This window comes from Oncorhynchus mykiss, chromosome 13 (assembly GCF_057628025.1).
Source record: "Oncorhynchus mykiss isolate SJ-2025 chromosome 13, ASM5762802v1, whole genome shotgun sequence".
Classification (NCBI taxonomy): Eukaryota; Metazoa; Chordata; class Actinopteri; order Salmoniformes; family Salmonidae; genus Oncorhynchus; species Oncorhynchus mykiss.
Genome location: NC_143034.1, coordinates 16649632 through 16665000, shown reverse-complemented (window position 1 = coordinate 16665000; position 15369 = coordinate 16649632). Strand labels below are relative to the sequence as shown.

At 43.0% G+C, this 15369-nt stretch overlaps 2 protein-coding genes across 3 annotated transcripts in view; one reads left to right on the top strand and one right to left on the bottom strand.

The window, feature by feature from the left end:
• The window catches only part of LOC110487250 (uncharacterized), a 114374-nt gene extending 108288 nt beyond the window's left edge, over positions 1-6086 (bottom strand). For both annotated transcript variants that reach the window (XM_090195483.1, XM_090195484.1), the window contains exon 1: positions 5608-6086. In XM_090195483.1, coding sequence (XP_090051609.1) covers positions 5608-5665 — 58 coding nt within the window. In that variant the 5' untranslated portion in view covers positions 5666-6086. The remainder of the gene's footprint in view (positions 1-5607) is intronic.
• A 4994-nt stretch (positions 6087-11080) lies between these two features.
• Positions 11081-15305, top strand: atp6v0e2 (ATPase H+ transporting V0 subunit e2). Its single transcript, XM_036949095.2, has 4 exons — positions 11081-11311; positions 11690-11737; positions 12102-12201; positions 12503-15305. Exons 1-3 carry the CDS (start codon positions 11214-11216, stop codon positions 12193-12195), a joined length of 240 nt encoding a protein of 79 aa, XP_036804990.1. The 5' UTR covers positions 11081-11213; the 3' UTR covers positions 12196-12201; positions 12503-15305.
• The last annotated feature ends 64 nt before the right edge of the window (positions 15306-15369 follow it).

Below are 15369 nucleotides of genomic sequence, written 5' to 3'. Positions count from 1 at the left end.
GTTAGAAATAAACAATGACTGAAACACGACTTACACTGCTAAGAAACAAGCAGCAGCAGCATTGTCAGAAAAACTACCCTTCTTTCTTGTGCGATATGAAAACCACGTTGTGAATCTGGTTCCCAAGGCCAGCAGAGAAGCTGTTTGTGTTACACTACTTTGATAGGGAACAGAAAAATGATGGGAAAGGACTTTACCTCCCCCTCTCTCTCTCTTCTCGCTCTGCCATGCTCTCAGCCTCACTCCCTCTGCCACTCCTTCTCTCTCTGCTATGCTCTCAGTCTCACTCCCTCTGCCACTCCTTCTCTCTCTGCTATGCTCTCAGTCTCACTCCCTCTGCCACTCCTTCTCTCTCTGCTATGCTCTCAGTCTCACTCCCTCTGCCACTCCTTCTCTCTCTGAACATCTCTCATTCTCTGCCTCTCTCTCTCTGCCCCTCTCTCTCTGCCTCTCTCTCTCTGCCTCTCTCTCTCTGCCTCTCTCTCTCTGCCTCTCTCTCTCTGCCTCTCAATTTATTTCAAAGGGTTGTATTGGCATGGGGAACATACTGTATGTTTACATTGGGTTTTATTGGCATGGGAACATACTGTATGTTTACATTGGGTTTTATTGGCATGGGAACATACTGTATGTTTACATTGGGTTTTATTGGCATGGGAACATACTGTATGTTTACATTGGGTTTTATTGGCATGGGGACATACTGTATGTTTACATTGGGTTTTATTGGCATGGGGACATACTGTATGTTTACATTGGGTTTTATTGGCATGGGGACATACTGTATGTTTACATTGGGTTTTATTGGCATGGGGAACATACTGTATGTTTACATTGGGTTTTATTGGCATGGGGACATACTGTATGTTTACATTGGGTTTTATTGGCATGGGGAACATACTGTATGTTTACATTGGGTTTTATTGGCACGGGAACATACTGTATGTTTAGATTGGGTTTTATTGACATGGGGAACATACTGTATGTTTACATTGGGTTTTATTGGCATGGGAACATACTGTATGTTTACATTGGGTTTTATTGGCATGGGGACATACTGTATGTTTACATTGGGTTTTATTGGCATGGGAACATACTGTATGTTTACATTGGGTTTTATTGGCATGGGGAACATACTGTATGTTTACATTGGGTTTTATTGGCATGGGAACATACTGTATGTTTACATTGGGTTTTATTGGCATGGGAACATACTGTATGTTTACATTGGGTTTTATTGGCATGGGAACATACTGTATGTTTACATTGGGTTGTATTGGCATGGGGACATACTGTATGTTTACATTGCCAAAGCAAGTGAAATAAACAAGTAAGAAGACATTTATTGAACAACATCAAACAAAAAACTATTTGAAATGAACAGTAAACATTGCACTTAAAAAGGTTGAAAAAAATAGACATTTCAAGTGTTATATTATCAGCTATGTTTTAACAATGTGCAAATAGTTTGAATAGCGGGGGACGATAAACAGATAAATATTGGTGGTATTTATAATTCTCTCTCTGTCTCTCTCTCTCAACAGAGTGGTGGCTGCATGCCTGTGGTTTCCTGCCACTCAGAGACAAAGCACCCCTCCCCCATCACCCAGAATGCCTTAGGCTGACAGACCAGAGAAGAAGACAGAAGAGAGTCAAATCAAAACGGAACAGTTTGTTAGTAGTTAGCCACCACACAGTCAACAAAAAAGAATACACACAACACAACCCGTCTCCATACCACCCTCATCACCCTCATCACCACCATCACCCTCATCACCACCATCACCCTCATCACCACCCTCATCACCACCCTCATCACCATCACCCTCATCACCCTCATCACCACCATCACCCTCATCACCCTCATCACCACCCTCGGCCCAATGAAACAGACGGGTGGGTTCTGTCTGTGTCAGCAAGAAATCCATGTTTCCCCTGTCGTATAATGGATCAGTTCTAATCTATTCCCTCTATTCTCTTATGACAAAGACACCCTTCTGGTTTGACCAAACATGAGTGAGTCATCACGGAAGAGGATTTCTCAGCTAAAAGTCAGAGGACAATCAAACTGAAAGTAAAAGACTTCCTCCAGGCGCGTCCCAAAGGGCACCCTATTCCCTACATAGTGCACTACATTCCACCAGAGAGTGCACAGGGAACAGGATGCCAATAGTGCACTACATTCCACCAGAGAGTGCACAGGGAACAGGGTGCCATTTGGAACGCGGCCAGCCCCAGGTGTTATCGTCAAACCTACACGGCCTCTTCAGTGTGATGACAGCGATGAGGTGCCTCTTATTTGAATACAACAACAACAACAACGATGACCTGGTAGACTGATGACACGTCCAGATTGTCTGCTGACTCTCTGCTCGGAAGCTGTTGCAACACCTTCATCTGACGGAATCAGAGGTGCTGAAAATAGCCTGGGAATGACGTTTAACTAGTTTACTGTGGAAGAGAGGAATGTTATGTATATCTCAGCCGGCCCCCTCTCCCCCTCTCCCTCTCTCTCTCAACTTGTTGATCGGGGGTAACAATTAGCGTGTGGATTATTACTGTTTAAATACATCTTGTTAGTCTACTGTGGAAGTGTGGAACATTACAGGTATCTACATACAAGGGTTCATTATGTGTTTCACAGAAGTGTGTATTGACATTTTGTTAAAAGCATGGCCCAATTATTGCAGGTTTGATTCCTATATCTTGGTCATGTAGAGTGCATCTTGGTCAATTGCAGTGCATCTTGGTCTAGCAGAGTGCATCTTGGTCATATAGAGTGCATCTTGGTCATGTAGACTGCATCTTGGTCATGTAGAGTGCATCTTGGTCTAGCAGAGTGCATCTTGGTCTAGCAGAGTGCATCTTGGTCTAGTAGAGTGCATCTTGGTCTAGTAAAATGCATCTTGGTCTAGTAGAGTATCTTGAGCAATGTCAGTTAGTGAGTGCAATAGCCCAGGCCTAGCTACACACTACAGTCCTCTGTGGCCTTGGCTTATACACACTACAGTCCTCTGTGGCATTGGCTTATACACACTACAGTCCTCTGTGGCTTTGGCTTATACACACTACAGTCCTCTGTGGCTTTGGCTTATACACACTACAGTCCTCTGTGGCTTTGGCTTATACACACTACAGTCCTCTGTGGCCTTGGCTTATACACACACTACAGTCCTCTGTGGCCTTGGCTTATACACACTACTGTCCTCTGTGGCCTTGGCTTATACACACTACAGTAATCTGTGGCCTTGGCTTATACACACTACAGTCCTCTGTGGCCTTGGCTTATACACACTACAGTCCTCTGTGGCCTTGGCTTATACACACTACAGTCCTCTGTGGCTTTGGCTTATACACACTACAGTCCTCTGTGGCCTTGGCTTATACACACACTACAGTCCTCTGTGGCCTTGGCTTATACACACTACTGTCCTCTGTGGCCTTGGCTTATACACACTACTGTCCTCTGTGGCCTTGGCTTATACACACTACAGTAATCTGTGGCCTTGGCTTATACACACTACTGTCCTCTGTGGCCTTGGCTTATACACACTACAGTAATCTGTGGCCTTGGCTTATACACACTACAGTCCTCTGTGGCCTTGGCTTATACACACTACAGTCCTCTGTGGCCTTGGCTTATACACACACTACAGTCCTCTGTGGCCTTGGCTTATACACACACTACAGTCCTCTGTGGCCTTGGCTTATACACACTACAGTCCTCTGTGGCCTTGGCTTATACACACACTACAGTCCTCTGTGGCCTTGGCATTACACACTACAGTCCTCTGTGGCCTTGGCTTATACACACTACAGTAATCTGTGGCCTTGGCTTATACACACTACAGTCCTCTGTGGCCTTGGCTTATACACACTACAGTCCTCTGTGGCCTTGGCTTATACACACACTACAGTCCTCTGTGGCCTTGGCTTATACACACACTACAGTCCTCTGTGGCCTTGGCTTATACACACTACAGTCCTCTGTGGCCTTGGCTTATACACACACTACAGTCCTCTGTGGCCTTGGCACTACACACTACAGTCCTCTGTGGCCTTGGCATTACACACTACAGTCCTCTGTGGCCTTGGCATATACACACTACAGTCCTCTGTGGCCTTGGCATATACACACTACAGACCTCTGTGGCCTTGGCATATACACACTACAGTCCTCTGTGGCCTTGGCATATACACACTACAGACCTCTGTGGCCTTGGCATATACACACTACAGTCCTCTGTGGCCTTGGCATATACACACTACAGTCCTCTGTGGCCTTGGCATATACACACTACAGTCCTCTGTGGCCTTGGCTTATAGAAGAAGCATCCTGAATTCACCACCACGACACCCATTTGAGACAAAAGACTAAACCAGGAACTAGTGAACAGAAGGCCTTTAGATTTAAACAAGAGTCTGGGAATTACTGGTGACTGCGTTCTATTGGAATTAGTCCTGAATTTGTTCTCTTACATTTAGGGTAGAGTTTCAGCCAGAGTTAATGTCATAACATATGCCATGTAGCACACTCTTTTATCCAAAGCGACTTTCAGTCATGCGTGCATACAATTTACATATGGGTGGTCCCGGGAATCGAACCCACTACCTTGGAATTACAGGCCCCATGGTCTACCATCTGAGCTACACAGGACCAGATCTGTCCCACAAAGACACACAACCCTGGAGCCAAGAGGACTGTGTCCCCTGAGCTATGTGCACTGCACCGTGTCTTGTAAGCATAATGGAAACAAAGTCTCAGATTCTGATGTGGCGTGTCGGCACATGCAGATAGAGCAGAGACAGAAAAGCCTACACAAAGGACTGAAGAAGAAACATACTGATTATGTGAGTGAGAGAGCAAAAATAAGGTTTTATTTTTATTTATTTAACAAGGCAAGTCAGTTAAGAACAAATTATTATTTACAATGATGGCCTACACCGACCAAACCCTAACCAGGACGACGCTGGGTCAATTGTGCACCGCCCTATGGAACATCCAACCAGGGTCTGTAGTGACGACTCTAGCACTGAGATGCAGTGCCTTAGACCGCTGTGCCACTCGGGAACCCAAAAGCAAATATATATATTTTTTTAAAAGGGGCAATCTGCAGTTCCTACATACATTTTTGGACTTAAATTAATTCAATATATAGAACCCAAAATATAAGCTTGTTTTACTCCAATGTTTGTAAACAAAGTATATGTAAACAAATACTATACAGGCTCAAAAAATGAATAAAACTATAATTTTGATATCCGTTCTTACATCCGTAACTCGAACTATGAATTTGAGAGCGGTTAAATGTTTCCAACTTCATCCCTCAGACTTGTTATGGTTTCAACTGCGGACTGCCGCTTTAAATACAAGGCAACCTTTTACAGGAACATACATGACTAACATAAACAAAATAATATCACTCCTATTTGTGATCACAATAGGTTATCACACAGCATAGGAGCATGTTAACTTGTGTAACTTGTCTTCAGTCGAGTAGACTCGCCAGCGAGAAATCGATCATCGATAAACACTACACACGTAAAATACATAGACATTTATGAGTTCAATAACTTTAAAGTGGCCTCGCAGTTACTTTTACTTACCGCCTCCAATACCCAGCAGTCGGCAAATGTCTCTTGTGAACTTCATCAGTTCGACCATCCAGCATTATCAACTCGAATACAAAATATACAAAACACTGAAAGTATATCACTTTAAAACTAGATAAAAGGGCCAGTATTGACCGCGGTTACCCCACAGTTTAACCGCCGGGTGAATCGATCTTCGTTGTTGGTTCAACTGCCTTTATCTGCGCCGTTTCCTGAATGCGGACGAGCTACATCTGACACTCGTAAATGATCAAGCTATCCGACAGACAGAATCTATGCGCCACTACACTAAGCTTTACGAGCGCTCTCTCGTCCAAATCCGAGTTCCACCTGATACCGTGTTCCTAAGTGTGGTTGCGCATGGATAGCTTGTATAGTTAGGTAGGGCTACACGAGACTAGCTTGACCGCAACGTTTCCTTCATGTGGGCATGTGTCTGCCTGCCACGACCACTCTCTTGGCAAAGCAATAATGAAACTCAGATATCATCTGAAGATGAATAAATGAAAGCTGAAACTTAAAATTAACCGCGGACTGTGATGTGAATTTCATTAAAACTATCAGGGGAGCTTTGAAATGAAACATGTTTTGATATGCTTGTTTCGGGATATTGAAACTTCAGTTCCTACTTACCTAAAGGACATTTGGTGAAAAAAACTGAACGCTACAATATACTGTAGTGTTATACGAATTTATTCTAGTACATTGACATGATCTGTGTCCAGTAAACAACCAGGGTAAAGTTACAGACTGGAGTCCATAGTCAGACCAGTAAAGTATCCCTTGAACCACTAGGTGGCGATCGTTCGCTGTCATAGAGAAAGAACGAGCGAGGGAAGAAGTAGGTAGACAGAGGGAGTGGGAGAGAAACAGCGAGGGAGAGCAATACAGAGAGATGATGAATGTAAAACCCATAGAAAAAAAGAGTTGATTCTAGAATGAAGGAATGACCATCACCATTCTTGCAGTGACATGATAACCATGAGCTGCCATAGAGCTTCAATATGACTAAACCCTCTACTGTCATTTTCCTATTGCAGCCCTGGTGTGGACAGGCGTTTCTATGGGGCTAGAGACCCTGGTGTGGACAGGCTTTTCTATGGGTCTAGAGACCCTGGTGTGGACAGGCTTTTCTATGGGGCTAGAGACCCTGGTGTGGAGAGGCTTTTCTATGGGGCTAGAGACCCTGGTGTGGAGAGGCTTTTATATGGGGCTGGAGACCCTGGTGTGGAGAGGCTTTTCTATGGGTCTAGAGACCCTGGTGTGGAGAGGCTTTTCTATGGGTCTAGAGACCCTGGTGTGGAGAGGCTTTTCTATGGTTCTAGAGACCCTGGTGTGGAGAGGCTTTTATATGGGGCTGGAGACCCTGGTGTGGAGAGGCTTTTCTATGGGGCTAGAGACCCTGGTGTGGAGAGGCTTTTCTATGGGGCTGGAGACCCTGGTGTGGAGAGGCTTTTCTATGGGGCTAGAGACCCTGGTGTGGAGAGGCTTTTCTATGGGTCTAGAGACTGGTGTTTTACTGCTGATAATGTGTTTACACAGCTAGAGATGACACAAAGAACTTGGAAGGATGCAGTGACATCTGAATATTTAAAATTCTATGGACAAAACAAACAGACTCAAGTGTGTGTGTGTGTGTGTGTGTGTGTGTGTGTGCAGTGTGTGTGTGCAGCGTGTGTGTGTGTGTGTGTGTAGCGTGTGTGATGTGTTCCCCAGTGGTGGGCGGTGCCACACGTCACAAGGTAACAGAACACTGCGCCATTTAAAGGACAATACACTTAACAAGCACACAGTGTTGAATGTCACAGTGTACACACAAGTCAAGGTGTCCTCGGTAGTACCTTGCGGCAGGGGGAAAGCAGACAACCAAATTATTATTATGTACCGGACCCCCAACCATCTGCTCCGACACAAATCGTCCCGCCTCTGAATCTCGTTGCCTACCCCTGATCTAAACATGGATTGGTTTGCTTTGTAGGTCAGAGTTCATTCAACCATTTATTTACTTAAATTCGTCCCTGTTTCCCAGACACCAAGTCCAGGACTAAAAAGTTATTTCAATTTAAAATCTGTAATGAGAATGCTTTTTAGTCCTGGACTAGGCTTAATCCACATCTTCAATGTTGGTCTATTAGGTTTCCTCTGCTGTCAATAGCATTTCTGGAAATGTATGGGGGTGATTTATGCCATAAAATGTAATAAATCTATGTTTGTTGCCTACAGGTTTTTTGTGACATTCTTATGACATTGTAGCATGTCTGTTAAAGCATAGGAGATGTCATGTTGACATGGCGTCATACCAGACAGATGATGAGATAGAGAGAGAGTCTGGCTAGGTTTCAACGGGAGGTGATGTAACACTATGCCCTTTGTCTGAAAAGGAAATGTACAGAATGTAGAAAATAGTAAAAATAAAGAAAACTCAGGAATGAGTAGGTGTGTCCAAACCTTTGACTGGTACTGTATATATATATATATATATAGAGAGAGAGAGAGACAGAGAAGAGAAAGAGAGATACAGAGAGGAAGACAGACAGAGAGACAGACAGACAGACAGACAGACAGACAGACAGACAGACAGACAGACAGATAGAGGGAGACAGAGAGAAAAGAGAGAGGGAGTCTGGCTAGGTTTCAACAGGAGGTGATGTAACACTATGCCCTTTGTCTGAAAAGGAAATGTACAGAATGTAGTTTGGCAGTACAACCCTACAGTTGATACAATGGAACGCATACAGGTAACTGCCAAAATAAAGGAAACACCAACATAAAGTGTCTTAATAGGGTGTTGGGCACCACGAGCCAGAACAGCTTCAATGTGCCTTGGCATAGATTCTACAAGTCTCTGGAACTCTATATTGGAGGGATGCGACACCATTCTTTCACAATAAATTCCAGAATTTGATGTTTTTCTGACGGTGGTGGAAACTGCTGTCTCATGCCCTGCCCAGCATTTTTTATACATGACCCTAAGCATGATGGGATTTTAATTCCTTAATCAACTCAGATACCACAACTGTGTGGAAGCACCTGCTTTCAACATATACTGAACAAAAATATAAAAGCAACATGCAAACATTTCAATGATTTTACTGAGTTACAGTTGATATAACTGTATTTCACATGGCTGGGAAGGGGCTCAGCCATGGCTGGGCCTGGGAAGGCATAGCCCCACCCACTGGGGAGCCAGGCCCAGCCAATCAGAATGAGTGTTTCCCCACAAAAGTGTTTTATTACAGACAGACTCCTAAGTTTCATCCTCTGCCCGGGTGGCTGGTCTCAGACGATCCCGCTGATGAAGACTCTGGATGTGAAGGTTGGGCTGGCGTGGACATCCCTGCAGTCAGTATGCAAACTGCACGCTCCCTCAAAACTTGAAACATCTGTGGCATTGTGTTTTGTGACAAAAGTGCATATTTTAGTGGCCTTTTATTATCCCCAGCACAAGGTGCACCTGTTTAATTATAATGCCGTTTAATCAGCTTCTTGATATGCCACACCTGTCAGGTAGATAGATTATCTTGGCAAAGGAGAAACACTCCCTGACACTCCATGTCTTTTTTGCCAAATGGCAGCAGTGACAAGGATGTTACCCCAAAAAGACCGGTACCCAGGCTAGCATCCAGGACCACTATGGAAATAAGTGTTTTCATTGGGCCTATATAATGCTTTCACGTGTTATCCTTCAGTAAACAAATGCACATCTTGTTGGATGCATTATTTTTTACCCCAAATAAAATTCAATTCAATTCAATTGAAAGTAGTGCTGGAGATCCTGGAGAAAGGGAACTAATCTGGTGTGAAGAGAAATTATGCTGTTATGATTCCATTAGTAACATTGTCCAGCTATATTTAGTATATATATATATATATATATATATATATATATATATATATATATATATATATATATATATACTGAGTATACAAAACATTAAGAACACCTGCTCTTTCCATGACAGACTGACCAGGTGAATTCTGGTGAAAGCTACGATCCCTTATTGATGTCACTTGTTAAAACCACTTCAATCAGTGTAGATGAAGGGGAGGAGACAGGTTAAAGAAGGATTTTTAAGCCTTGAGACAATTGAGACATTAAGTGTGTGTGTGTGTGTGTGTGTGTGTCATTCAGAGGGTGAATGGGCAAGAAAAGTGCCTTTGAACAGGATATGGTAGTAGGTGCCACACACATTGGTTTGTGTCAAGAACTGCAACACTGCTGGGGTTTTCCACAGCATCAGGAATGGTCCACCACCAGAAGGACATCCAGTCAACGTGACACAACTGTGGGAGGCATTTGAAGCATCCCTGTGGAACACTTTTGACACCTTGTGGAGTCAGTCCATGCCCTGACGAACTGAGGCTGTGATGAAGGCCCAACTCAACATTAGGAAGGTGTTCTTGTTGTTTGGTATACTCAGTGTATGAGAAAAGATGTAGATATCCTGCAGTACAAAACTAAATCTGTGTCTGTGGTGAATGGGTTAATTCATGCTGTTGACTTGCGCTACAGCAGGACAGCAGCTGGGAACATGGCTACTTAGCATTCAGTTCCATGTTGTTTGTTCCTTGGCATTTATGCTATTTAATGTGGCAACACATTTAAAATAACCTACGGATTAAGCATATTATATTTAAGCAACAAGGCCATAAGGGGGTGTGGTATATCGCCAATACCATGGCTTTAACATGGCTAAAGACTGTTCTCAGGTACCACGCATCGCGGAGCGCTAAAACACAGCCCAAAGCTGTGGTATATTGGCCATATATTCTAAAACCCCTGAGGTGCCTTATTGCTATTATAAACTGGTTACCAACTAAATTAGAGCAGTAAAAATGAATGTTTTGTCATACCATGGTATACGGTCTGATAGACCACGGCTTTCAGCCAATCAGCAATCAGGGCTTGAACCACCCAGTTTATAATTACACAACAAGGCCAGGGAAGGTGTGGTATATGGCCAATATACCACGGCTAATGCCTGTTCTTATGCAAGCACAATGCGGAGTGCCTGGATACAGCCCGTAGCCGTGGTATATTGGCCATATGTCACAAGCCCCCGAGGTGCCTTATTGATATTATAAAGTGGTTACCAATGTAATTAGAGCAGTAAAATTACATACTTTGTCATACCCCTGGTATACAGTCTGATTTACCACAGCCAATTAGCATTCAGGGCTCGAATTACCCAGTTTATAATTAGCTATAACCAAGGCCATTACAGTGACCAGTGTATTAATTTTAGGAAAAAGTGTGGTCCAAACTATACTTACTTTTAACTCGGCAACATTATTACATTGTGTCAACAATTTGTTACTGTTACATTTCACTTCCGATCTGCTGTCAGACTAGGCCTATACGCATTCCACTAGCCAGTCGCTCCTTTCTTAATACTGACGGACACACAATCTAAACCAATCAAAGACTGCAATCACAACGCTCCCGGCCAATCGGAGGCGTTTTAATGGGAGAAGGCGGGAGAAAACTGCAAGGGGGTTCTTGATAAGGAACGCAGCGGACCCGTTGATGCTGTTGTTCTAGCTAAGGACACAATTTGATATTTATTTATCTTTCAGCCGGTGATCTATTCGGTGTAACGATGGGCTCTTTCGCGCTGCCGATGATCTGTTTCACCACGTTATGGGCGCTCGTTGGTATTGTAGCACCCTTTTTCGTGCCCAAAGGACCAAACCGAGGGTAGGTGTCCTACCTACCGTTATCCATACAAACGCATAACAGAAGCTAAAAATTGTGTATAATGGTAATCTGATTAATGGTAATCTGGTAAATATTTATATTTGCTTTTTTTTAAGGCAAATATTTTGCATTGTAAGGATATGTTCCCATATCTCGGATTGTAATGAATGAATGGGATGGAAACAGTGGGCCCTGGACAGAAGCCTTATACGCATCGATCCTCTCTCTCTCTCATCCCTGCTGTTGGCCCGCTCGCAATGCAGTTGTCACAGTAGTAGCTACTGTATATCAAAGATGTCGTTCATATTAAGCAGGTTATAGTGTGTGCTTGCGATGATAGCTGATATGGTAATGTGTATTAACTCTTTCTGTTCACAGGGTTGTCATCACTAGTTTGATCTTGACAGCTGTTTGTTGTTGGTTATTGTGAGTATGGGTGTCCTGCCAGGTTCTCTACTCTGTTATCTCTAAGTCTACTTACTGTATAAGTTAATGCCAGGTTCTCTACTCTATGTTATCTCTAAGTCTACTTACTGTATAAGTTAATGTCAGGTTCTCTACTCTGTTATCTCTAAGTCTACTTACTGTATAAGTTAATGTCAGGTTCTCTACTCTATGTTATCTCTAAGTCTACTTACTGTATAAGTTAATGTCAGGTTCTCTACTCTGTTATCTCTAAGTCTACTTACTGTATAAGTTAATGTCAGGTTCTATAGTTGCTGTATAAGTTAATGCCAGGTTCTCTACTGTGTGTGTGTGTGTGTGTGTGTGTGTGTGTGTGTGTGTGCAGCTGGCTGATAGCCATCCTAGCCCAGGCCAACCCTCTGTTTGGACCTCAGCTGAAGAACGAGACTATCTGGTACCTCCGCTATTTCTGGGAGTAACACCAGGTCAGTCCTACTGTCTAATTATAACGCCTGACATTGTATAATAGCTTTCAAGAATAAGCGTTAATGTGTCAGGGCCGCGAACCCTGACACACACAGCCTAGGATACCAGAGATGACATGGGTTGGAATCTGACCTACTGTCATTCAGACTCACAGTCTCTCCTACCTTTCCTGTCTTCTCTTCACTGGCCTAGCTCAATAAAACACATAAAACCCCGCAAAAATAATTGTAAAAAGAATAATCATGAATAACCTAGGTATATAGAGTTTATAATGGCTCCTCTCTCTCTTTCTCTCTTCAGGGTTGGGTTCACTTTGATGCTCCGTTGACCACATATCTTCATTCCCTTCATCCATCCTGGACTGGATTGTTTTACAACTTGACTCCTGAACCCGTCTATACCCTCCTCTTTACATCCCCGGCTACATTCCTCTATCCCTCCATCCCAATGTCTTTGTTACGTCACTGCAACGTTGTCAGAATGTTTTGCATTGCCATCTGAACCTGCAGCAGTCAAGTCAGATAGGAGAGAATCTGCACTGTCCAATTTACAGTAGCTAGAATACCATGCTATTGTTTGAGGAGAGTGCACTGTTAGGAACTTGAAAAGTTATGAATAAACCAATTAGGCACATTTGGCCAGTCTTGGTACAAAATGTTGAACAGAATGCAATGGTTCATTGGATCAGTCTAAAGCTTTGCACATACACTGCTGCCATCTAGTGGCCAATATCTAAATTGTGCCTGGGCTGGAATGATACGTTATGGCCTTTCTCTTGCATTTCAAAGATGATGGTAAAAAAACAACATTGGTTTTTTTCTTTGTATTATCTTTTACCAGATCTATTGTGTTATATTCTCCTACATTCATTTCACATTTCCACAAACTTCAAAGTGTTTCCTTTCAAATGGTATCAAGAATATGCATATCCTTGCATCAGGTCCTGAGTTACAAGCAGTTCGATTTGGGTATGTCATTTTAGGTGAAACATTTTTTTGGGGGGGAAAGGGTCCGATCCTTAAGAGGTTTTAAACAATCATGTTCTAATGTTGGGATCAAATCTGTGACAACATAGATAAGCGATGTATAATACTCCTTAGACAGAAAAGTATATGACACTATATATGTAAGGATTATATGAAACATATATCTAGGTCATCATGCTGCTGCTGTTCCAACGTGTTGTAGAATGCATGCAGAATTCTATTTATGGGAAAGCAGGTATGAAAGTAATATGGCATATCAAATGATATAATATAATTGTATGTGTTACATATAATCCTTACAGGTGGGAAATGTTCTATTTTTGAGCAAAACAATGTATTTGTTTTGATAATGCACTGGAAGGCATAGCTCACACTGATAAACCTGATATTACCAGGTCGCATATAGATGTCATTTGCGTCTCTAGCTACAGTTAAAACGTGTAACCTTGGAGATTTAGTTGACCTGTTATTGTTATTGTTTACAATTCCTCTACATGTTGTTGTGGTTATTATTATTATTATTATCATAAGAAAGTCTTAATAGAAGTTTAGTATTTATTTTTACTGACGTCGTGGCTCTTACATAAGTTGACTGTTATGTTATGTGGAGTCAGTGTCTGTATTATGTTACTTTGATGATTATTGTTGAGTCATTCTGTGTGTAAATACTAGTACATTACCAGGAGTGGTTGGTTGGCCGACGGCCATGAGAAACTACACTCGAGAGCCCCACTCCATTTTAAGCGTCTTTAAAATCTCAACCACTAGGACAACTCCTTACTCTAGCCTCTCTCCTTTCTCATCGTCGCTCTCCAGGATCGTTATGGTCCTCCTAGGGTTGCAGAATTCCAGTAACTTTCCCCAAATTCCCTGGTTGGAGGATACCCAGATTTCGTAAACATTCCCTTCTAATTCCAAGAATATCCCTACTGGGATTTCTGGAAACCTGGGAATTTGGGGAAATTTCCTAGAATTTTTCAACCCTAGGTCCTCCTAGTTACCATGGTGATCATGATCACAATATCAGCCAGTGTTTGTTGTCGACCACAATACAACTAGTCCTGCTGCAGGGACAGGGTTGGAGGACTCAATTCCAATTCAACAATTAACTCCCATCAATTCAGGAATTGAATGGAAATGTCCCTATAAAATGAACTGAGAAATCATAATTATGAATTGAAACATTTCCATTCCTAAATAAACTTGAGTTGAACTTGAATTGACTCCAAACGCTGCAAGTGCTTGCTATCAGCCTCTGCCCCTTCTTGTGTAAACGATGTGTGATGCTTTCTGTAGGAAGGCACCCCAGCTCCAGCCAGCCACAACAACCTTCCCTGCCCTCCCTCCACCCCCACCCAGAGAGAAGCCATCTTAGCCTGAGTGCCAGTCTTGTTAGTGCCACCATGCCAACTCCTTGTCATTCGCTGTCATACTAAACATGTTTGGCTTGACAATCACACCAATGTAGTTGGCACGATGGCACAAACACATCTGGGACCAGGCTAGGGCCTCCTATCTCTGAGACAGCTTGTTCCTCAGCTCAGCCAAAAAGTCAAGAAAGATACATCAATATACAGCTACTTTTGAGAAAGACCAAATGATGTTGTGTTTTCCTTTAAGCCTTGTTGATCGTTGTGGTGGCGGTTTACAGAGGGATCAAAAGTGATAGATCAAGTCCACGTCCCCAATGGCAACCTATTGCCTGTACTCTATAGCGCACTCCTTTTAATCAGGGCCCATTGGGCTCTGATCAAAAGTAGTGCACTATGTAGGGAATAGGGGGTAATTTAGGACGCTCCCCGAAGTAGACATGATTCAGCCCAGGGCTGAGTTTACATGAGAGTCCTCTGTTCTATGTATTCCAGCTATGTAGATATGTGGATATGTGGAAGCCTCGGTCCATTATTACGAACACTAGACCTAGGTTGCAACGGGCACAACAGCTCGTTCATTGTGGTCACCATGGAAACATTGAGCGTATAGATGTGTGTGTTTTTGACACTGGAAAAAGACTTGTCTGACTCAGGCCTTGTGTAAGTGTGATCTAATGTGTAGGTGTATACAGTGACATTGTCCATGTGAATCCCTTAGTAAAAACCCTATTTCAATGTCTGGTACACTGTGTCATGTCTCCTTCTGAATCCTCCTCAGCCTGCACCTGACACTTGTCTCTATCGTACA